The sequence below is a fragment of the Vipera berus genome, assembly GCF_964194415.1.
Source record: "Vipera berus genome assembly, chromosome: 5".
Lineage (NCBI taxonomy): Eukaryota > Metazoa > Chordata > Lepidosauria > Squamata > Viperidae > Vipera > Vipera berus.
The window spans coordinates 4,298,952-4,323,320 of NC_138207.1; the positions used below are offsets into that span (position 1 = coordinate 4,298,952).

Genomic DNA, 24,369 nt, shown 5'->3' on the forward strand with positions numbered 1-24,369 from the left:
CAGACGTTTCATGACCCAACTAGGCAACATCATCAGTGCTAGAAGGGAGTGGCATGTGTAGCGAGGAGGAGGAGGAGTATGGGATCCTTCGTGCTCTCTTGAACTTTGTTATTTTCCTGCAGACATTATATAACCCAACTAGGCAACATCATCAGTGCTAGAAGGGAGGGGGGCTTGTGGAGAGGAGGAGGAGTATGGGGTCCTTCGTGCTCTCTTGAACTTTGTTATTTTCCTGCAGACATTTCATGACCCAACTAGGGAACATCATCAGTGCTAGAAGGGAGGGGGGCTTGTGGAGAGGAGGGGGAGGAGGACTGTGAGGTCCTTGGTGCTGTCTGAGCTGGGTTGTTGTCTTGGAGAGCCGATGCCCAGATAAGCAGGAATTAACCCCAGACAAACAAACCAGTGAAAATAATACCCTAATCAAGGAACTACCGAGGAGAAATCCACACCCCCGTCAACGCTGGCAGGGAAAGCTCCTGTACATAAACAGGGAGCAAACCTCACTTAAAGTTGCCATGTTGGGGAAACCCTGTTGTAAGCAATAGGTAGTCCTTGACTTAAAACACTTCACTTAGTGACCGTCCAAAGTTACAGCAGCACTGAAAAAAGTGACTTATGACCATTTTCCACAGTTACGGCCTGCTCCCCACGTGATCGAAATTCAGCTTCTTGGCCACCGTTTCAAAATATGACCGCTGCTCTGTGCCAGTCACGTGATCCCCTTTTGCGAACTTCTGTCGAGCAAAGTCGACGGGGAAGCCAGCTGTTCACAACTGGTCACTAACTTATCAGCTGCAGTGATCCACGTAGCCACTGTGGCAGGAAAAAGTGGGGCAAAACTCACTTAACGACAGAAATTTTGGGCTCCCTTGTGGTCGTAGGTCAAGGACTACCTGTATTTAGATTGGACCCTTGAGCTTTAAAGAAGAGCCAAGATCATTCAAAGAGGACCATATTCACCAGCTCTCAGAGAAATTACTCGATGCTGCCGTAGCGTTACGAAAAAAAACAAAAGAAAAATCACCTCCAGACTAGCAAGTTTAATTATGAGGACATTTTGGAAAAGTGGTTTGAAATTCTGATAAAAATGACAAAAACGGCGCATTTGGGTTCTTTTAAACCTTTGGTAGATAGCCTGCGATTTCTTTACAAATACATTTACTCTTATCCGTGGTAGCTAAACGCCTTGTTCAAATCACCCATTTCGGAAAGAAAGATGGCGTCAGATTAAAGATTGGGGGGCGCAAAACCCAATCCAACCCTACCCAGACCCCTCCTGCTCAAAAATGGCCGGTTCTGCTTCAAGTCTTCGTACCAACAGGAGACAGGCTGTGTGGCTCTGGGGTCCCGCCAATGGGGCCCTGGATGAATTGCAGGGGATGTCCAGAAATGTTTGCGGATGGGGTGGGGTGTCCCTTCAATGACCTGGAAGAAAAGCATCAAAATAAGTCATAAAGAGCTTCCAACAAGGAGAGAAGCAACCTGTTTTTAATGAGGCTTGCAGGCTGACCGGGATGAGCGGTACATAATTTTTAAAAAATTAATAAAAACCGGTGGGACGAGAGGAGCGGATTTAACTTCGTCGTTTGGCGTCTGAAGGATTGGAAGGAAAACCACTTGTGGCAAAGCACACTATTTGCTCACAAATCCTGTACACGTCTGAGCCCCAAATTTCTGTTGCTAAGTGAGACATTTCTTCAGTGAATTTTCCTTCATTTTACAACATTTCTTTCCACATTTGTTAATGTGTGGCTAAATTAGTGATGCAGTTGAGCGAAACTGGATTCCCTATTTTCAATTTTTAGACGGTCGCAAAAGGGGATCACGCGACCCCGGGACACTGCAACCGTCATAAATACGAGTCAGTGGCTAGGGGACTGAATTCTGAATTGCTGCAACGGTTGTAAGTGTGAGATACGGTCATAAGACCCTTTTTTCAATGCCACTGTACTTTCAAACGGTAAACGAATTGTTGTAAGTTGAGGACTACTTGTGAAATGTTCATCTTAATTTAAACATCTTTAATTAGACTTCAGGGGTTAGGAGAAAAATGATCCTAAGTTACTTTTTTTTGTAAACTTTGAACCGTCACTAAATGAACCATCGTAAGCCAAGGACTACCTGTGCAGAAATGTGTACAGAGAAAACTCAGTTGTCAGTCTCTAAACCTGTCACTCAAACAACTGGAGAAGTGCTGGCAACAGAGCTAGTCCTGTGTTTATATAACCCGGGTCAGTGTATCATGTGAACGCAGCCACCCCGTCTCCTTACTTCAGCTCAATTCACCTTAACATAAATGTCTCACTTAGCAAAGGAAGTTTTGGACTCCATTGCGGACGAGATATTGAGAACTGCCTGTAAATAAATTGTGTGCGAACCCTGAAAACAGATTCGGGAAACGGAAAAATCACATTGTCTGAACACTCAGCACCCTCCACCCCCCAGGTCTTTTCAGTGCCCCTCCCATCACCAACCTAAACCTAACCCTAACCCGCAGATAGATAGATAGATGATAGATAGATAGTAGATAGATAGTAGATAGATGGATAGATAGATAAAGCTTTATTGTCATTTTTTACTGTGAGCACGGCACACATTAAAAATGAAATTTAGTTGCTTGCTCTCAAAGTGTACACCTACATAACACACATTTAAACATACTATATACAACATATGTATAGACCTACACCCTTACGTATAAGTAACATATAAATATTAATCACTGTCCATCTTGAATGGACAAGAAGCAACGGATGGAAACTAACCAACGAGAGAAGCAACCTAGAACTAAGGAGAAACTTCCTGGCAGTGAGAACAATTAACCAGTGGAACTCCTTGCCTCCAGAAGCTGTGAATGCACCAACACTGGAGGTTTTTAAGAAGAGACTGGACAGCCATTTGTCTGAAATGGGATAGGGTCTCCTGTCTGTGCAGGGGGTTGGACTAGATGACCTCAAAGGTGCCTTCCAACATTATCATTATCATTATTATTATTATTATTATTATTATTATTATTATTATTATTATTATTATTATTATTATTATTATTATTATTATTATTATTATTATTATGTTATGTATTTAATAATAATAACAATAATAACAACAAAACAACAACAACAACAGGAGGAGGAGGAAGCTTTAGAGTTCCCAAGGTTGATACTGTATGGAACAAAGCTGTGACTGAATCTGGTTTTCTGCTTCGGATACCCCTGAGCTGAAAGCCTCGACGTTTTGTGGTTTTGTCTTTTTTACCTCCTTCCCCCTTAATCATGGTCGTCGACCTTATTGCAGCCAAGGCCGCTTACGGAGCCGATGCGGTCGATCTTGTGGCCGAAGCAGCTGTTGGGCGGCACTTTCTTGGGCGGCTCATTGTCAGCACGCCATCCTCCGCCGCCGCCTCCTCGCTGTTGCTCGTGGTGCACCATCCGGGCCCACTTTTGCCGCGCCTGCTCGCCGTCGGTGCGCATATAAATGGAATTAAAATAAAATAAAAGAATAAATAAATCAGCCGCGACGCCGCCGACACTCCTTCCGCCCTCGGGCTCAGCTCCTCCCGCCAGGCCGCCGTGCCGCCCGCCGACAGCTGCAAGGCAACGGCAGTCATGCAGCAGAGCCCCCCCCCCAACGGCAGCCCGATCCCGGGACGAGGGACGCCCGTTGCCCGAAGGCTGGATCGCCAGGGGGGAGGGGGAGGAGAGCGGGAAGAGGTTGGGGGGGTCGTGCAGGGGGTTTGCAGGAAAACGGATCAGACGGGGCGGGTGCAGGGGGGAAAAAGGCGAAGGGGGGGGGGTCCCGCCGTCCGTTCCCACCACCCACCGGCCCCTTCGCTCCATCCGGGCGCTCCCCGGCTGCAATGGCCGAGTGAAGCGGAGCCGATGGGATGTGTAGTCCCCTCTCCGCTTCTCGCCCGGGATCCCCCCCCCTGCGAGCCCAACCCGACGTCGCCATCGCCCGACCCGCCAAGCGCCGCAAAGGGCCCTCCCGTCTCTTCCCTCCCCTTCAAGACGGAGCCAAAGCAGGCCCGGCTCCCCCGTCGGGGAAAGCCCAAGCGAGCCGGCGGAGCCTGCCGACTACTCACCTCGTGCGGCTCCATCAGCGGCGGTCCCTCGGGTTGCAGCGGCCCCCGCCACTTCTGCTCCAGCGGTGGGATCTCAGGGGGCCGCCTCTGCTCCAGCGGTGGGATCTCAGCATCGAGCCACTTCTGCTCCAGCGGCGGGACCTTAGGACTTGGCCACTTCTGCTCCAGCGGTGGGATCTCAGGACCGAGCCACCTCTGCTCCAGCGGCGGGACCTTAGGACCCGGCCACCTCTGCTCCAGCGGCGGGACCTTAGGACCCGGCCACCTCTGCTCCAGCGGCGGGACCTTAGGGCCCGGCCACCTCTGCTCCATTGGCGGGATCTCAGGACCGAGCCACCTCTGCTTCAGCGGCTTCCCGTCGAGGGAGAGCGCCAGCAGGGACAGCAGCAGCAGCCCGCTGGCCGCCAGGCGGGAGACGAACATCCCGGAGTGCGCAGGCGCCGGCAGAGCCACTGGGAGAGTGAGAGAGAGAGAGAGAGAGAGAATCCTCGAAGGCGCGGACCGCGGAGCCGAACAGAGCCGAGTGGAGCCGCCTTTGCCTGCCTGGCCGGATTCGCTCGCAGCGCCGGCATCGCTGTCCGCGCCTTATATAAGCCAGCTGCAGGTGACGCACCGACGGCATCCTCCGCCCCGGCCGGCGGGGGTGGGGGGGGGAAGGAGGAGGGGGGAGCCGTCGTGATCCAGCCATCAATCGCTCGCCGGCCCGCCTTCTCCTGGCCTGGGGGGGGGGGGCGGGACGGGCCCCGAGGGGGCGCTCTGCGGCCGAAGCTCAGCCGGCGCCTCTTCCTCCTCCTCCTCCTCCGACCTGGCTTTCCGCGCTCGAGATCCCCGCACGGCCGGGCACCATGGGCGTGGGAGTCCATCCCACGCCTGCAAATGCTTTGAGTTGGGGAAGGCTGGCAGAAAGTTGGGGTTGAGAAACCCCTTCTTCTCCCCCCCCTTCGCAGTCTTTTCCCCCTGCTTTTCTTTCTTTCTTTCTTTCTTTCTTTCTTTCTTTCTTTCTTTCTTTCTTTCTTTCTTTCTTTCTTTCTTTCTTTCTTTCTTTCTTTCTTTCTTTCTTTCTTTCTTTCTTTCTTTCTTTCTTTCTTCTTTCTTTCTTTCTTTCTTTCTTTCTTTCTTTCTTTCTTTCTTTCTTTCTTTCAATTTATTCCTTTTAAAATCTTTTTCTCCCTCCCCTTCCTTCCTTCCTCTTTCTTTCTCTTTCTTTCTTTCTTTTCTTTCAATTTATTTCTTTTAAAATCTTTCTTTTTCTCCCTCCTCTTTCTTTCTTTCTTTCTTTCTTTCTTTCTTTCTTTCTTTCTTTCTTTCTCTTTCTTTCTTTCTTTCTTTCTTTCTTTCTTTCTTTCTTTCTTCTTTCTTTCTTTCTTTCTCTTTCTTTCTTTCAATTTATTTCTTTTTAAATCTTTTTCTTTCTTTCTTTCTTTCTTTCTTTCTTTCTTTCTTTCTTTCTTTCTTTCTTTCTTTCTTCTTTCTTTCTTTCTTCTTTCTTTCTTCCTTTTTTCCCCTAATGTCTCAAATTCCAGAATTTTTTTTTATAAATATGCATAAAGGTACATTGATGGGAATGGTTTGGGATGCTAGTAAAGCGTACAAGGGAGGGGTCTTGATTTATATGAATAATGCTTATAGGCGTAAGCAAATGCAAACATGTAAAGATCTTGAGGAAGAGATTAAATCTAAGGAGAAAGATTTTATTTTGAATCCATTGGATAATAATTTAAGGACCTCGATACATTTATTGAAAGAACAATTTAGTATGCTAACGGCTGACCAAATAGCAACTAATTTGCGTTATGTTAAGCATAATGCTTTTTGTAACGCTAATAAGCCTGGTAGGTGGCTGGCTTATCAATTAAGGAAGAAACAGAAATTACGTACTATAGATAAAATAGAATATAAAGGAAAAGAAGTCTATCAACAAAAATTGATTAAGAGGAGTTTTTTAGATTTTTACTCGAAATTATATTCTAGAGAAAACATACAAGCTTTAGATATAGATAAATATTTACAGGAAGCACATTTTCCTAGACTTTCAAAAGAACAACTTGAGATGAACCGCTTAATAACATCAGAGGAAATCTCTTTAGCTATTAAACAGTTGAAAGTGGGCAAGGCCCCGGGAACAGATGGATTAACAGCAATTTATTATAAAATGTTGTTGGTTGAAATGATTGAACCTTTAAAGATGTTGTTTAATGAAATTCAGACTGGAGGAGCAGTTCGTCCATCTTGGAGGACAGCTTTTGTATCATTGATTCCAAAGGAGGATCAAGACCTTACTCAACCTAAAAATTATAGACCTATATCGCTTTTGAATACAGATTATAAGATTTTTGCTAAAGTATTGGCTACTAGATTAATGCAAGTTTTAAAGCAAATGATTCATAGTGATCAATCGGGATTTATATCTGGAAGGTATATGAAATATAATGTAAGACAAATTGTAAATTTGCTTGAATATTTGGATAAGAACAACCAAGTCCCTGCAGCATTGATATTTTTGGATGCAGAGAAAGCTTTTGATCAACTGAATTGGCAATTCTTATTGAGAGTTGTTGAGGAAATGAATTTTGGAGAAGGATTCTTACATTCTATTAAAGCTATATATCAACAACAAACTGCACAAATTATAATTAATGGGGGGTTAACAGAGATGTTTAAAATTGAAAAAGGTACAAGACAGGGATGCCCCCTATCACCATTATTGTTTGTATTAACGTTAGAGATTTTATTAATTAAAATTTGAGAGTCTTCTATGATAAAGGGAATTAAAATAAAACAGAATGATTATAGATTGAGAGCTTTTGCTGATGACTTGGTTGTGACATTATCTCAACCGATACAATCGGTTATAGATTTGATGGAAATTATAACTCAGTATGGTAAGGTTTCAGGGTTTAAGGTAAATAGTAATAAGACTAAGATATTGTCTAAGAATATGTCCATGAGTGAAAGGGAAATGTTAATTAAATTAACAGGTTTTGAAATAGTAAAAAAGGTTAAGTATTTAGGAATGTATATTGCAGCTTCAAATGCAAAATTGTATAAGAATAACTATGAAACACTATGGTTGAAGATACAAAAGGATTTAAATACCGTAATTGGAAAAAATTACAATTATCTCTATTGGGAAGAATCGCAGCTGTTAAAATGAATGTTTTGCCGAAGTTTCTTTTTTTGTTTCAAATGATACCTATATTGAAAAAGGATGCCAACCTTGATGAATGGCAGAAGGGTATTAATAAATTTATCTGGGCGGGGAAGAAACCAAGAGTTAAATTTAAGATTCTGCAAGATGCTAGGGAAAGAGGGGGACTCAAGGCGCCTAACTTGAAATTTTATTATGATGCGGTGGTTATGACATGGGTTAGCGATTGGCTTAATTTAACTAATAAAAGAATACTTCACCTTGAGGGTTGGGATTTGGTATATGGATGGCAGGCATATTTGCTTTATGATAAAAAGGTAGACAGGGCTTTTAAATCTCATATTCTTAGAAGTGCCTTGCTGCGTGTCTGGAAAAAGTATTATTATAAGTTAAATTATAAAATACCGATTTGGGGACTTCCTGGACACGCGATAGAAGGTGTATCTATGGGAGTGAGTTTGGATATGTTTTCCTATAAGGAATTACTTAGATTGGAAGGGAATGATTGGCAACTTAAATCATTAGAGGAGTTAAGACAAGAAAACATAAGTTACTCTTGGTTCCAATATACTCAATTGAAAGCGAGGTGGAAGCTGAATCAGAAGGTTGGCATTACAATTACAGATGAAAACTTAGTAAAACAAATTAGAGATTTAAATCGTGCACATATAAAGAAGATATATAATGTTTTAATTGAATTGGACTCGGAAACGGAATTAGTTAAAGATTGTATGATAAAGTGGGCACAAGACATACAGGAACCAATTCCGTTGGATACTTGGGAGGTAATCTGGGTCAGAAATGTTAAATTTACTCAGGCTCAAAATTTAAGAGAAAATTTTTATAAAATGTTTTATAGATGGCATTTGGATCCCAAAAAGTTGTCTAACATGTATCCTAACCTACAGTCTAAATGCTGGAGATGTGGTAGTTTAGATGCCACCTACTTTCATATGTGGTGGACTTGTAGAAATATAAAAGCTTTTTGGATTAAAATTTGGTGGAACATTCAAAAGATTTTTAAGAGAAAGATAAAGTTTTCTCCACAATTGTTTTTATTGGGTATTGTTGTAGATTGTGATACTAAAGAAATCAATTTGATGTTGAACTTGATAACAGCAGCACGGTTACTGGTGGGACAATATTGGAAGAAGGATAGTTTGCCTACTATAGAAGAATGGGTGTTTAAAGTATCGAATCTTGCAGAAATGTCTAAGATTTCTGCTTATTTGAAGGATCATTCGCAAGAAAGATATACTTCAGTTTGGAGGAGATGGATAGATTATATTCAGAATAAATATGGGACTAAAAAGTTCCATTTAGCTTATGAGTAGATTTTAGATTGTTATTAATTTTAGTATTAGTATTGATTATATTTTTGTTTAAGTTATTATTATTATGTTTTTAATAATTTGAATGTATCAATGTTAAAGGGGAGTTTATTTATTATTATTTAAATTTATTAAATTTATTATTTAGTTAAAGAACATTATGAATTTGGTTAATTTTATAATGGATAATTTTAGTTAGAATATGATTATTATATCTATGACCCTGTATTCAGCTCTGGGAAGTGGGGGGGGGGGAGGGGGGTGGTTTGGGGTGGGTGGGTTTTGGGGATATGTACAGTATTGTAAATTTTTTTTTGTAAAACTCTTTAATAAAAAAAAAATTCCAGGGGTGGGGTGGGGGATACTTAAAAATTGGCTTAAATTCCCATTGACTCGAGGGAGGTTGTTCTCTCCAATTGTTGGTTGGGAAATTCCCAGTGTCTGTCCCCCCCCCCCCGCCAGGGATCAGTAATTGGGAAGGGGGAATCTTGACCGAGGTATCGTAGATTGCTCATTTCCCCCCTTCCCAACCCTTTTTTGTCTTCAGGGGATCCAAGGAGCCAGAAAGGAGGATGGTGAGATCCTAAGTAAAGGACCTCAACAACTTTACTATTAGGATCAGGATTAAGCTGTTTCCAGGGATTCTGTGTACACACACACACGTACGCACAAACATTGTGGACCCCACACTGCAAAATCCCAAGACCCAGAGTATCCTGACTGCCATAAAAATTGGGAGGTGGGGAAGCAAGACTGGAGATCGGCTCCAAGATCGGCTGCTGTGATTCTCACAAGTTGCGGGTGCGAGCCCGTCTCCCCCGGGCTTAGCGGTTGTGGGAAGCCAGCTACCATCTGCAGGTCATCAAATGAGTGAGAACAATCAAGCAGTGGAACAAGAGTTGCCTCCAGAAGTTGTGGGAGCTTCATCAAAGGAAGCTGTCAAGGAGAGACTGGACCGCCATCGGTTGGAAATGGTGTAGGCCGGGTCTCCTGCTTGGGCGGGGGTTGGACTAGATGACCTACAAGGTCCCTTCCAACTCTTGTTATTCTGAAATGATGACGAAGCCAGCTTACCTTGCAGGACGCTTTGACTGGTTCTTGATGTACTCCACCTTCGGGGTTGACTAATAGCTTGCACCCTTCAGTAACCAAGGTGAGGCTTAAACCACCTTTAGCTTTGCCTTTTGTGTAAAGGCAAGCACTGAGTTTAACCTGACCTGGCTTGGTTAAACTGGTGGTATGAGTGCAGCCACAGTGGGACTTTCTTGTTGATTTATTTATTACATTTATTTGCCGCCCCCTTCTCCCTTTGAACTGACTCTGTGCAGTTTGCAGCGCAGGAGCTTATGATCTCTCTGAATGCACCTGTGGTTTGTTAAATCCTGGTTAGTGAGTGCATGTGTGTATGTGTGTGTATGCTTGCATTTAGCAGAGTTTTCTCCCATAGCCCTTGGCTCGCTTCAACCTTTCGCTCTCCCGGCATAATTTTAGCCAGGTGAAGGCACCAGGCTAGGAACCGGGAGATGGTGAGTTCTAGTCCTGTCTTAGAAATGAAAGCTGGCCGGGGGACTTCGCACCAATTACCAGGAGACAGAAAGTTCTAGTCCCGCCTTAGGCAGGAAAGGCGACTGGGTGATTTGTCAATCATTAGGAGACGGTGAGTTCTAATCCCGCCTTAGGCACGAAAGGCAAGTGGGTGATTTGTCAATCATTAGGAGATCGTGAGTTCTAGTCCCACCTTAGGGATGAAAGTTAGCTGGGTGACTTTGGGCCAATCATCAGGAGACAGTGAGTTCTAGTCCCGCCTTAGCCACGAAAGCTGGTTGGGTGATGCCAATTGCCAGGAGATGGTGAGTTCTAGTCCCTTAAGGATGAAAGCTGACTGGCTGATTTCTACCAATCAACAGGAAACAGTGAGTTCTAGTCCCGCCTTAGCTGTGAAAGCCAACTGATTGACCTTGGGCCAGTCCCTCTCTCTCAGCCCACCTCACAAGGTTGTTGTGGCAAATTTAGGAGGAGGAAGGTAAGTTCATGTTCACGGCCATGTTCACGGCCTTGAGTTATTTGTTAAACTAATAAATGTGGGATACAAACAAACAAATAAAAACAATTTCCTTTGCGAAGCAGCTGCTGCCTTGGAGAGACAGCCATAGAAAAGCAAAAATCGATTGGACCATGCGGGTCCTTGGTTGGGAGACCACAAGGAGATCCCAGAGTCCTGGCAGAAGTCCGGAGTACCCATATCCACAAATGCTGCTGAGATCTATCTGGATATCTTTCATGAAATCACCAGCCTGGAAGGTCTACTCAAGAGGAAATTTGCCTTCTAATGAGGCTCCTGTTCTGATCCAAATTCTCTCCCCCATCAATGGGAAAACGGGCTTCAGGATTATGAAACTACTGCTGTCTTACAACAGGGGTCTCCAAACTGGGCGACTTTGCAACTTTTGGAACTTCAATTCCCAGAATTCCTCAGCCAGGAATTCTGGGAGTTGAAGTCCACAAATCGTAAAGTCGCCCAGTTTGAAGACTCTTTTCTTAGAACAGGGGTTTTCAAACTTGGCCCTTTTATGACTCGTGGACTTCAACTCCCAGCATGCCTGGCTGAGGAATTCTGGGAGTTGAAGTCCACAAGTCATAAAAGGGCCAAGATTTAAGACCCAAGAACCTCATTTTTTTTCATCTTTCTTTCCCGGTTAGACAAAGTAAAGTTTGCAACCAGTGGTGGGAAATTGGCTTGGCCTTTTTTGGTGCTTCCTGTCCCCCACTTCCTTGTAGGAGATTCTGCGTATCACTTCCCAGAGCTCCTGATGCTGTCACCGCTGCCCCTTATCTAGAATTGCCCCCATAGGGGTAAGGGGGGGGTGGCTTTACGAAAACCAGTTGAGGTCAGAGGTATTTGCAGAGCAACTGCCCCGGGGCAGTTAACATCATTCCCTTAAATTGGACAGGGCAGGAGAGGCAAAGGGAACGAGCTGTGGTTGTGTGGTTGTGTGTGCATAAGTGTGCAATTAACATCCAACCTCTGTGTGTGTGTGTGTGTGTGTGTGCGTGTGAGGGGTGGGGGTGCGGGGGCAATAGGAATGAAGGGAAAACGGCCTGGTGCAAAAGCAGGGCTATCAGCCTATCAGAAAAAAAAAACAATGTTTTTGACGTACATTTTAAAAGTGTTTTACTTTTAAGACTATGTTTCTTATATTGTTTATAGGTGGTGTACAGTTTTAGCTTTTTCATGCAAGGAGCCCTTGACTAACAACCACACCTGGGCCCCAGAATTTATATTGCCAAGCAAGACCTTTGTTTGTGGAGTTTTTGCCCCGTTTGGACAGCCTTTTTGTGCCAAAGTTGTTAAGTGAAGCACTGCGGTTGTTGAGTTAGTGAAACCGTTGTTAAATGAATCAGGCTTCTAACCCCCCGCCCTTGACTTTGCTGGTCAGGAGGTTGCAAAAGGGGGCCACTCGATCCCTGGGGTTACTGTGACCGTCATAAACACGAACCTGTTGCCAAGTGTCTCAATTTGGGTCACCTGACTGTGGGGATGGCACAATGGTCGTGTGAAAAATGGTCAAAAGTCACTTTTTAGTGCCGTTGTAACTTTGAATGGTCACTAAACAAACTGTCATAAGTTCAGGACTACTTGTATTAAAAGCCGCCGAGAGTTACTTTGTGATAGAGGGGTGGCTGATTATTTATTTATTTAGTAAAGTAAAGTAAAGTAAAGTAAAGGTAAATAAAATTAAAGTTAAAGTAAAGTCAAGTCAAGTCAAGTTAAAGTTAAAATAAAGTTAAAGTTACAGTAAAGTAAAGTTAAAGTAAAATAAAGTTAAAGTAAAGTAAACTTAACGTTAAGAAAACCAAGATCATGGCATCCGGCCCTCTCAATTCCTGGCAAATAGATGGGGAAGAAATGGAGGTAGGGACAGAAAGCGGGAAGGAGGAGAACTATGGGTCCTTGGTGCTCTGAGCTTGCCTGTTTTCTTGCAGACATTGCATTACCCAACTAGGTAACAACATCATGTGGGAAGGGAGTGGGGTTTGCAGAGAGGAGGAGGAGGAGGAGGAGGAGGAGGAGGAAGACGACTGTGGGTGCTCTCTGAGCTGGGTTGTTTTCTTGCAGATGTTTCATGACCCAAATCGGTCCCTTCATCGGTGCCCCAAGGGAGGGGGGGTTTGCAGAGAGGAGGAGGAGGAGGAGGAGGAGGAGAGGGAGGGGAGGAAAGCGGGAAGGAGGAGAACTATGGGTCCTTGGTGCTCTGAGCTTGCCTGTTTTCTTGCAGACATTGCATTACCCAACTAGGTAACATCATCATGTGAAAAGGGAGTAGGGTTTGCAGAGGAGGGGGAGGGGGAGGGGAGGGGGAAGGGAAGGAGGAGGACTGTGAGGTCCTTGGTGCTCTCTGAGCTGGGTTGTCTTCTTGCAGATGTTTCATGACCCAACTAGGTAACAACATCATGTTGGAAGGGAATGGGGTTTGCAGAGAGGAGGAGGAGGAGGAGGAGGAGGAGGAGGAGGAGGAGGAGGAGGAGGAGGAGGAAGACGACTGTGGGTGCTCTCTGAGCTGGGTTGTTTTCTTGCAGATGTTTCATGACCCAACTAGGTAACAACATCATGTGGGAAGGGAGTGGGGTTTGCAGAGAGGAGGAGGAGGAGGAGGAGGAGGAGGAGGAGGAGGAGGAGGAGGACGACTGTGGGTGCTCTCTGAGCTGGGTTGTTTTCTTGCAGATGTTTCATGACCCAACTAGGTAACAACATCATGTGGGAAGGGAGTGGGGTTTGCAGAGGAAGAGGTGGTGATTGACAACTGTGGGGTCCTTTGTGCTCTCTGACCTTGGTTGTTTTCTTGAAGACATTTCATTACCCAAACAAGGTAACATCCTTAGTGTTCGATGGGAGTGGGATTTGCAGAGAGGAGGAGGGGGGGAGGGGGAGGAGGAGGAGGAAGAGGAAGAGGAGAAAAAGGACTGTGGGGTCCTTGGTGCTCTCTGAGCTTGGCAGTTTTCTTGCAAACGTTTCATGACCCAACTAGGTTACCTCATCAGTGCTAGAAAGGAGTGGGCTTTGCTCTCTGTTTAATACACAATATAGGCCCACTCCCTTCTAGCACTGATGAGGTTACCTAGTTGGGTAACAAGACATCCGCAAGCAAAGAAACAAGCTCAGAGAGCCAGCAACGCCGGCTGGGGAATTCTGGGAATTGAGACCCGCCCATCTTCAGCTGGCCAAATTTGAGGAACACTAGAGTCCCGTTGCAACAACACTAACACAAGGCACGTTGTGCAGACCTATCAGAGATGCTACAGAAGCCCTTCAGAACATCTAGCTCTGTGTGTGTATTTGTGTGTGTGTGTGTGCGCGCGCGCATGTGCGTGTGTGTGTGCAGGCACGTCCATGCGAAACATGCATCTGCCCATACCTGCACACCAGGTCTGGCGCAAAGGACGTCGGGATGCAGACTGGAAGCTTTTGGGTGGCTTAGCAAAGGGAAGAGATGTCGGCTTGTCCGTCTCTGCGTTGGGAAGCCGAATGCGCACGCAATCCCCACCACTGTTTTGCGGCCATGGAAATGAAAACGACGCAAGCCCCGTGCATCATGGCGGCCTCGCCCTCACCTGTTTAAGGTTGCTCTTCATGAAAGAGGGGACAGGTCCCTGGGACGGGACGTCACCGGGCCTTCGGTCTTGACGTCTGCGCTTACCGAGGAAGGTGTGTCCCAGCCAACATTAAAGGCCAGGCTTGTGGGCCTTTGGCGGTCACCCCACCAGGCTTCTGGCTTTCGTTTCTCAACTGTCGCGACCCAAATTGGTTTAACTCAGAGGAGTAACCCTTTCCGCTCTGCTGCCATCTGCCCCGGGCCTTTCGCAGTCGGGTTGGAAAAAACCGAGGCCCTGAGCCAAGGCAGACGATCTGTTCTCCTGTGGAAAGTCAAGTCACGAGTAGCCTCCATCCAGCCCAGGAGCCCAAGTGTAGCTTGGTTAGCTTCACGGCAGAATTGGAAGGGGCCTTGGAGGTCTTCTAGTCCAACCCGCTTGCTCAAGCAGGGGATCCTATCCCATTTCAGACAAATGGCGGTCCAGTCTCTTCTTAAAAACCTCCAGTGACGGAGCACCCACAACTTCTGAAGGGAAACTAACCAAGGAGAGAAGCAGCCTAGAACTCAGGAGAAACTTCCTGACAGAACAATTAACCAGTGGAACTACCTGCCTCCAGAAGCTTTGAATGCTCCAACACTGGAAGTTTTTAAGAAGAGACCGGACAGCCATTTGTCTGAAATGGTATAGGGTTTCCTGCCTGAGCAGGGGGTTGGACTAGATGACCTCCAAGGTCTCTTCCAACTTATTATTATTATTACTATTACTATTATTATTATTATTCATAAAACATGAAACTCAGTCAACTGAACATTCAAACTGACTGGCACTGATGGTTGACACAGGTTGCTGCCAGCATCCTAGGTATCAACCAGGTATCTCCTTAAAATGTAAGATGTTCCGAGTAGCGCAGTTTTCTTGTAGCTTTGCTGGAGTTATTGCAGGAAGCTGCAATTTCTTGATGTATTTTGCAAAGTTTTTGGACATCGTTCCCAGTGCCCCGATGACAATGGGTATCACTGTTACGCGTTTCATCCATAATCGTGCAGTTTCGATGGCCAGGTCGCGTTATTTCGTAATTTTTTCCAGCTCTTTTTCTTTGACTCTGGCATCTCCTGGTACAGCGATATCAATCAGCTGTACGCTTCGGTTCTCTATGACTGTGATGTCTGGAGCGTTGTGTTCCAAATGGCGATCTGTCTGTATTCGGAAGTCCCACAAGATCTTCACCCTCTCATTCTCAACAACTTTTTCCACCTATGTTCCCACGACTTTTCGGACACAGGCAAGTCGTATTTTTTACACAATGCCCAGTGGGTTAGTTTAGCAACTCGGTCATGTCTAGCTTTGTAATCCGTTTGCGCGATTTTGCTGCACTCACATATTAACTGTGAAACAGTTTCAACTTTATCGTTGCAAAGTCGGCAATTTGGATTGTCAGTAGACTTTTGTATCTTCGCTTTCATGGCATTAGTTTGTAGTGCTTGTTCTTGAGCAGCCAGTATTAAGCCTTCCGTTTCTTTCTTGATGGTTCCCATCTTAAGCCATGCCCACGTCAAGTTGTTGTCACATTTTCCTTCAATGTTTTTCAAATGCTGTCCATGCAAAGCTTTGGTTTTCCATCTATTTAATCTGTCATCCAGCCGTTTTTCCTTATATTCTGCCTTTGTTTCTGCTATTTTGATAATGCTCTCTGTTTTCACAGCCTGCAGCAATTTTTCTGTACTTTGATTTACAGTCATTCAAACTTCCTTCTTCTTCTCCTTCTTCTCCTTCTTCTTCTCCTTCTTCTTCTTCTCCTTCTCCTTCTTCTTCTTCTTCTTCTTCTTCTTCTTCTTCTTCTTCTTCTTCTTCTTCTTCTTCTTCTTCTTCTTCTTCTTCTGTTGTTGTTATTATTATTGTCTTCCCACTGATTTTTTTCATGGTCAGGAAGTTTCTCCTTAGTTCTAGGTTGCGTCTCTCCTTGATTAGTTTCCATCTGTTGCTTCTTCTCCTGCCTTCTGGTGCTTTGGAGAATAGCTTGAGGCCCGTCTTCCTTGTAGCAGCCCCTCAGATATTGGAAGACTGCAATTACATCACCTGCAACAGTACATTCTAGGTTTTAACCTCCAGCCCCCTAATCTTCTTTTTAAGAGCTGGATCTATATAACAGAGTTGGAAGGGACCTTGGAGGTCTTCTAGTCCAACCCCCTGCTCAAGCAGGAGACCCTATACCATTTCAGACAAAGCGTTCTCCTATTTCTTCTTGAGAACCTCCAGTGTTGGAGCATCCACAACTTCTGGAGGCCAGCAGTTCCACTGCTGAATTGTTCTCACTGTCAGGAAAATTCCTCCTTAGTTCTAGGTTGCTTCTCTCCTTGATCAACTTCCATCCTCTTGAGCACCTGTCAATTAAGGTCTTGGTGCCAGAAAGATTCTTTGCCCTATCTGAGAGAAAAGGTAGCAGCTGTGAGGATTTGATATCCCAAAAGGATATTCCAGAGCTCAAGAAAGACATGGGAAAACAACAACGAAGATACTAAAGAGGCTAAGAAATCAATAATGCCAGAATGGGAAAAGTTTTAACGTTTTGGACTGTGAGTAGTGAAGGCACAATAAATACTTTACAGCAGAGGTCCCCAACCATGGCTACTTTAGGACTCGTGGACTTCAACTCCCAGAATGCTGGCTGAGGAATTCTGGGAATTGAAGTCCACGAGTCCTAAAGTCGCCAAGTTTGGGGACGCCTGCTTTACAGAGAGTCCTTGGCTTACAACCACTGGTTTAATGACTGTCTGAAGTTACAACGGCACTTAAGAGAGAGACTTATGGCTGTTCCTCACTGCTGCAGCATCTCCGTGCTCACGGGATCCTCTTGTGGCAACTTTCTCCTGAGCAAAGTCAATGGGGGAAGCCAGATCCACTTCACATCCACATTGCTAACTTAACAGCTGCAGTGATTCGCTTCACAACGTTGGCAAAGGAAGGTCACGAAATGCAAAACTCACTGAACGACTGGAGTGGAAATTTGGGGCTCAACTGTGGCCAGAATTGAGATTCTTATCTGTTACCTGATTTCTTCCCTACCATTGCCATTCGCCGGCGAGATTTGTCTGTTTTTTCCCACAGAAGCAATTCCGTAATAATCCTCTTTCCAATTGGTTCAATGACGAACAGGATATCGCATCCGTGATCCTGTCAGTTTTCATTCTTTGCCTTTTGAGAAGCTTGACAGCTACACTAATATTTACCAAAAGGCCCGGAACTTGGAAAAGAGTCATCCGATTTTTTCCTATGGAAAGGAAAACATCAGCTGAGGACGCCCAAGAAGTCTGCCTGGCTTGTTTATTGGACGACCAAAAAAAACCCACAAAAAAACAACAACCCATGACAGGAGGACATTTTTGATTGATCGTTCTGGAAATGTCAGAACTGGATTGACGTATCCGTCTCCTTGTCAAGCTTCTGAAAGGTTCACCAAGGGAAGAGACACGGGTGCCACGCCAACTGTCTGTCTGGGAGAACCTGTGAGCCAGAAACACGTGCAGGTATTAAAAAAATAAAATTAAAAATAAAATTAATTCCCCAATTTCAGTACTGTTGAGGACCCAGATGGTCAAGGACTATTTCCAGCCCGGGTTTTCTCGTCTCAGATGTATGTGTGTATTCAGAATTCAGAGAAGAGCAACTAAGATGATCCAAGGCCTGGAGGCTAAAACATACCAAGGACGGCTGCGGGAGTTGGGTTTGGCTAGTCTAAAAAAAAAAAGAAGAAATGGGGGAGACATGATAGCAGCGTCCCAGTGTCTGAGGGGCTGCCACAAAGAAGAGGGGGGTCAAATTATGCGCCAAAGCATCAGAAGGCAGGACAGGAAACAGTGGTTGCAAATTGATCAAAGAGAGAAGCAACCTGGAATTTTACAGAGAAACCTCCTGACAGTGAGGACAATGAACCAGTGGAACAGCTTGCCACCAGAAATACAGTTATCAGAAACTGTTCAGGGGGTCTTTGTAGACCAGCTTCCTCTCTTCTACTTTGAACAGGCGGACATCATTGGGAAGACCAGGAAGAACGTTCTCCTCCACAGGTTGTCACTTCCGGGACAATGTTCATTGTCTTTTCCACTCAGTTGTCAAGAATAAATCATCCCCACCCCCAAAAGTATTTGTAGCTCAGGTTTCACCTGTGGGAAACCTTGGTGCCTCAAAGCTTGGTTGTTTTCCTGCAGACATTTTATGACCCAACTAGGTAACATCATCAAGGTTAGAAGGAAGGGGACTTTGCAGGGAGGAGAAGGAGAAGGAGAAGGAGAAGGAGAAGGAGAAGAAGAAGAAGAAGAAGAAGAAGAAGAAGAAGAAGAAGAAGAAGAAGAAGAAGAAGAAGAAGAAGAAGAAGAAGAAGAAGAAGAAGAAGTAGTAGTGGTGGTAGTATTAGAAAAAGAGGAAGAAGTGGAGGCTAAAACAGGAATGGTTGGTGAAATTGGGTATGTCCGGTTTAATGAAGGGAAGGATGAGAGGGGACATGATAGCTGTGTTTCCATATCTCAGGGGCTGCCCCAAAGAAGAGGGAGTCAAGCTATTCTCCAAAGCGCCTGAAGGCAGGACAAGAAACAACGGATGGAAACTCACCAAGGAAAGAAGCAACCTGGAACTAAGGAGAAATTTCCTGACAGAACAATTAACCAGTGGAACAACCTGCCTCCAGAAGCTGTGAATGCTCCAACACTGGAAGTTTTTAAGAAGAGACTGGACAGCCATTTGTCCGAAATAGTATAGGGCAAGCATGTCAAACTTGCGACGTCATGTGACGTCGTGTAACATACCGCAACCTTTTCCCCATTGCCGGCAATGGGGTGGGTGCGGTTTCAGTGTGATGCAGCCGACCCACGGGCCGGCAGTTTGACATGCCTGGTATATTTCCTGCCTGAGCAGAGGGTTGGACTAGATGGCCTCCAAGATCCCTTCCAACTTTATTATTATTATTATTATTATTATTATTATTATTATTATTATTATTATTATTAGTATTAGTATTAGTATTCCCAGATAAGAAGACATTTATACCAATATTAACCCCAGACCAACAACCAAGCTCTAAAGAACACCCCAGTCAAGAAACTATCAACTCAGGCAAACAATCAAAGAGTAACACTGACAGAGCACCAGCAGGCTGGCTGGGGAATTCTGGGAGTTGAAGTCCATTCCTCTTAAAGTTGTCAAGGTCGAGAAACTTCGGTCTACCGTACAGGTAGTCCTCACCTTACGACTGCAATTGAGCCCAGAATTTATGTTGCTCAGTGAGACATTTGTTAAGTGAGTTTTGCCCCATGATACGGCCTTTCTTGCCACGGTCGTTAAGTGAATCACTGCAGTGGCTATATTAGCAACACGGCTGTTAAGTGAATCCGGCTTCCCCCATTGACTTTGCTGGTCACAAGGTCACAAAAAGGGATCAACGTGACCCTGGGGGACACTGCAATTGTCGTAAATATGAACCAGTTGTCAAGCATCCAAACCTCAATCACGTGACCATGGGGATGCTGCAATGGTCGTAAGTGTGAAAAATGATCATAATTCGCTTTTTTCAGCGCCACTGTAACTTCGAACGGTCACTCAATAGACTTTCGTAAATCAAGGACTACTTGTATACAGATTATTGATCCAAGAACGGTAAATATGCCAATTTTCTCCCTGCCTTGCAAAAAAGGATCCTAAAAGAAAATGCCGGCCACTCCTCCTCAAGTAAAATAGTATTTATTTTTCTCTCTTTTTCCCTTTGTGTTTTGTTTTTTGACATGAGAAATACAAAAATGTTGCGAAGGTTTATAGAAAGGAAATGTCTTAGATGCTTAAGTGGAATTGATCTTGAGAAAATTTCAAAAGGACAAAAATGTTTTGAACAGACCTAAAAGATTAGATAATTGGATTTATTAAATGGAACATTTAAACATATATTTGAATATGGTTAAAAAGAAGAGGAAAAAATCTGAATATAAATGTACCTTAGCCTAAGAGCGTCATGTATTTTACGTAGTATACTATCTTCTTATTTCTTTTTCTTCTCTCTCTCTCTTCTTTTTAAGATGAGAAATGTAAAAGTGTTGGGATGGCCTGTATGAGGAAAAAAGACTTAAATACTTAACTGTAATTAACTTTGAGAAAATCTTAATCGGTAAGAATGTTTTGAATATTGTGGGGAAAACAAATTTAAATCAGAATTTTGTAAACAGGATCTATCACGAGGCAATTGAGATGATCAGTTAGAAAAGAAGCTTTATATTGATGTGGTCATTATTTGCAGAAATATTAGAAAAATGTCTATATTTAATTGTTATTTATCCAAATAATAAATGTATTAGTTCAAGGTTGGCAAAAGAGAATATCATTGGAAGAAGAGAAAATCAAGAACAGCTATTATGTGGACTATAGAGTTGTAGAAACTAACTGTTGTTGTTTTTTAAATATAAACCCAGACAACACGCTGTTTACCAAATATTAATGTGATTCTGTTAAAAAACAACAATAAAACATATTTTTTAAAAATATATTGCCTTTTGCTGGGTTTACAAGAGACAGTTCCTATGTCAGAAAGAGTGTGGAAGAAAATATGGAATATGGAAAGGTGTTACGTGATCCGGCTTGCCCATTATTTGGCCCTGTAAACCCTACCAAAAAAAAACGGAAATCAAAGAATTTTTTTTTAAGCTGACACAGAGAACCTCAAACCGACCGATTTTAACAAATGGAAATTTCAAGGAAAACCTCTTCATAATCGGATAGAAGTGCATGAGGAGCTTCCTGGAGTTGCAGAGGTGGGCCTGGAAGGTCTGGAGATGTTTAAACAGAATGCACACTGGTCTGGCTAGGGGTAGGCCACCTTGGCTCTTTGATGACTCGTGGACTTCAACTCCCAGAATTCCTGAGCCAGCCATGCTGAGGGGAAAGGGAGAGGTTTCCAAGCTGAGCCATGCTGGCTCAGGAATTCTGGGGGTTGAAGTCCACGAATCATAAAAGAGCCAAGATTGCCTACCCCTGGTCTAGTAAGATTTGTGGACTTCAACTCCCAGAATTCTTGAGCCAGCATGGCTCAGCTTGGAAACCTCTCCCTTTCCCCTCAGCATGGCTGGCTCAGGAATTCTGGGAGTTGAAGTCCACGAGTCTTAAAGTTGCCAAGTTTGAAGGCCCTTGATCTAGATCAGGGGTAGGCAACCTCGGCTCTTTTATGACTCATGGACTTCAACTCCCATAATTCCTGAGCCAGCATGGCTTGGCTTGGAAACCTCTCCCTTTCCCCTCAGAATGGCTGGCTCAGGAATTCTGGGAGTTGAAGTTCACGAGTCATAACAGAGCCAAGGTTGCCTATCCCTGGGCTAGAACTACAGATAACATGTGAAAATGGGGGATTCTCCTTGTATTATGAGGGTATTCACTTCGAATGTGGCCCTATTCAAACAACTAACCAACATTTATGTTACCCTCTGGGACTGATTTGTACACATACATAGACACAGAATAATAATAATAATAATAATAATAATAATAATAATAATAATAATAATAAGAAGAAGAAGAAGAAGAAGAAGAAGAAGAAGAAGAAGATGAAGAAGAAGAAGAAGAAGAAGAAGAAGAAGAAGAAGAAGAAGAAAGTTGGAAGGGACTTTGGAGATCCTCTAGTCCAACCCCCTGCTCAAGCAGGAGAACCTATACCATTTCAGACAAGTGGCTGTCCAGTTTCTTCTTAAATGCCTCCAGTCATGGAGCTCCCACGACTTCTGAAGGGAAAATGTTCCGTTGATTCATTTTTTTTTCAACTGTTGGGAAATTTCTCCTTTAATTGTAGATAGGTTCTCGCCTTGATGAGTTTCCATCCGTTGCTTCTCGTCCTGCCTTCAGGTGCTTTGGAGAATAGGCTGAGCCCATGACAGGAGGGCAGTGTTCCAGTGTCTGATGGGCTGCCACAAGGCAGAGGGAAGGACAAGAAACAATGTTTGGAAACTGACCAAAGAGAGAAGCAACCTGGAATTAAGGAGAAACTTCCTGACAGTGAGGACAATCAACCAGTGGAACAGCTTGCCACCAGAAATCGTGGGCACTCCATCCCTGGAGATTTTCAAGAAGAGACTGGACAGTCACCTGTCTGGGGCAGTATAGGTTCTCCTGCTTGAGCAGGGGGCTGGACTAGAAGGCCTCCAAGGTCCCTTCCAGCTCTACTCTACTCTACTCTACTCTACTCTACTCTACTCTACTCTACTCTTTGTAGCAGTCCCTGAGATATTGGAGCAGTGCTATCCTGTCACCCCAAGTCCTTCTTTTGATTAAACTAGACATTTCCAATTCCAGCAGCCATTCTTCATAGGTTCTTCATAGGTCAAAGAATGACTTGCTGGTCAGAAATATCTCCGCCATTATCACTGCCCGATACTGGGCCGGGGCTATATAAATCTACATTTTATAAAAGCTTTTCAACTCTTTAAATATTAAATTAACAATTTCCCCTTTGCTAGTTCCTGCATTTCTGACAGGCGTCGAGACTGCTGGGTTTTCTTTGGCAGCTGATTCCAGGAAGGTATTGCCGATCCAGAACAAACGGAGGTGGGCACACACAACACCCACCCCTGGGATCAGCCCAGGCTGATGGAAAGAACACAACAATGGGGAAAAACCCGGAACCCTTGGAAACCAACCAAAGGTTATCGTGGAGCTTTGTGTTTTTTGGGAACAGACACCTGAGCTAACACCTGTGAGCAGAGCCACAGGTGACACAGCTTCCGCTTCCAGGTGAGCTCCTTCAACCACTCAGGGATTGCAAAGTTGGAATCACACACATGCCCATCATAGTAGGCTGGGTAATTAACAGCAGAGCTATATAATCAGTTAATTTAGAATTACAGTTAGAGTTAGAGATAGAGTTAGAAGTAGAAGTAGAATTTTTTATTGGCCAAGTGGAATTGGACACACAAGGAATTTGTCTCCGGTGCATAAGCTCTTAGTGTACATACAAGCAATAAGTAATAAATGATGATTACAATCATAAAATACATTCACCATAAATCACAAGATATAACTCAGTGATTCTCTTTTTAAGAGAGTAGAATAGAGTACGGGAGGGTAAAATAGGGTAGAGTAGGGTAGCATATGAATGGAATGGAATGGAATAGAATAGAATAATATTAGGATAGGATAGGGTAGGGTAGGGTAGAGTACAGTAGAGTAGAGTAGAGTAGAGTAGAGTAGAGTAGAGTAGAGTAGATTAGAGTAGAGTAGAATAGAATAGAATAGAATAGAATATAGAAATTAGAATAGAACAGAATAGAGAAATTAGAATAGAATAGAATAGAATAGAATAGAATAGAATAGAATAGAATAGAATAGAATAGAATAGAATAGAATAGAATAGAACTAAGTCAGAATATCAGCAAACAGCCCGTGCCTGCAAAGATGAAGTGAGGAAAGCTAAGGCTCAAAATGAACTAAGGCTTGCAACCAAAGTCAAAAATAACAAAAAATGCTTCTTTCAACATATAAAAAACAAGAAAAAAGTTAAGGAAATGATTGGTCCATTAGTGGGGGAAAGTGGCAAGAAGGTGACAAGCAATAGGGAGAAAGCAGAACTATTTAACTCGTTTTTTGCATCTGTCTTTACACAAAGGGAAAAAACAGTCCAACCTACCAAAACCAGTGCCATAAAAAACAGAATAGAAACGCAAGTTAAGATAGGCAAAAAAATGGTAAGTGAACACCTGTCCAGGACCAGATGGATTACACCCCAAAGTTCTCAAGGAACTGGCAGACCTGATCTCAGAACCACTGAACTATATTTTTCAAAGATCCTGGAGCACTGGGGAACTACCAGAGGACTGGAAGAGAGCTGATGTAGTTCCCATCTTCAAAAAAAGGAAAAAAAATGGATCCAGGAAACTACAGACCTATCAGCCTGACCTCAATACCTGGGAAGATTCTGGAAAAGATAACCAAACAACAAATCACCTTGATGCAAACAAAGTCATCACTAAAAGTCAACATGGGTTTGTCAAAAACAGATCATGCAAACCTTATTGCATTCTTTGACCAAGTGACAAAATTAGTGGACCAGAGGAATGCTGTAGATATAATTTACTTGGACTTCAGTAAGGCATTTGATAAAGTAGATCACAACCTACTACTTGATAAGATAGAAAAATGTGGGTTAGACAGAATCACCACCAGATGCATTCGTAGCTGGCTGAGAGGCCGTACTC

At 43.9% G+C, this 24,369-nt stretch overlaps 1 protein-coding gene and 1 long non-coding RNA gene across 11 annotated transcripts; one reads left to right on the forward strand and one right to left on the reverse strand.

Annotated features, from left to right (window-relative positions):
• Positions 1-1,028: 1,028 nt before the first annotated feature.
• Positions 1,029-4,662, reverse strand: LOC308669040 (bradykinin-potentiating and C-type natriuretic peptides-like). Of its 10 annotated transcripts, none has more exons than XR_014026654.1 (5): positions 4,386-4,662; positions 4,298-4,349; positions 4,085-4,156; positions 3,259-3,589; positions 1,029-1,428 (listed from the first exon to the last, which is right to left on the reverse strand). XR_014026654.1 is itself a non-coding variant. In XM_081329498.1 (5 exons), the coding sequence occupies exons 1-4, from the start codon at positions 4,505-4,507 to the stop codon at positions 3,308-3,310; spliced, it is 633 nt and encodes a 210-aa protein (XP_081185624.1). In that variant the 5' UTR covers positions 4,508-4,662; the 3' UTR covers positions 1,029-1,428; positions 3,259-3,307. The 10 variants fall into 10 exon arrangements, 8 of the variants coding, with proteins under 8 accessions (XP_081185624.1, XP_081185629.1, XP_081185625.1 ...); XR_014026655.1 differs by adding an exon at positions 4,226-4,261 and having other exon boundaries at positions 4,298-4,661; XM_081329498.1 differs by adding an exon at positions 4,226-4,261 and having other exon boundaries at positions 4,085-4,189; positions 4,298-4,662.
• Positions 4,663-9,165: 4,503 nt separating this feature from the next.
• LOC308669048 lies at positions 9,166-12,550 on the forward strand. Its single transcript, XR_014026657.1, has 3 exons — positions 9,166-10,586; positions 10,691-10,864; positions 11,772-12,550. It is a non-coding gene; the product is annotated as an uncharacterized lncRNA (long non-coding RNA).
• The last annotated feature ends 11,819 nt before the right edge of the window (positions 12,551-24,369 follow it).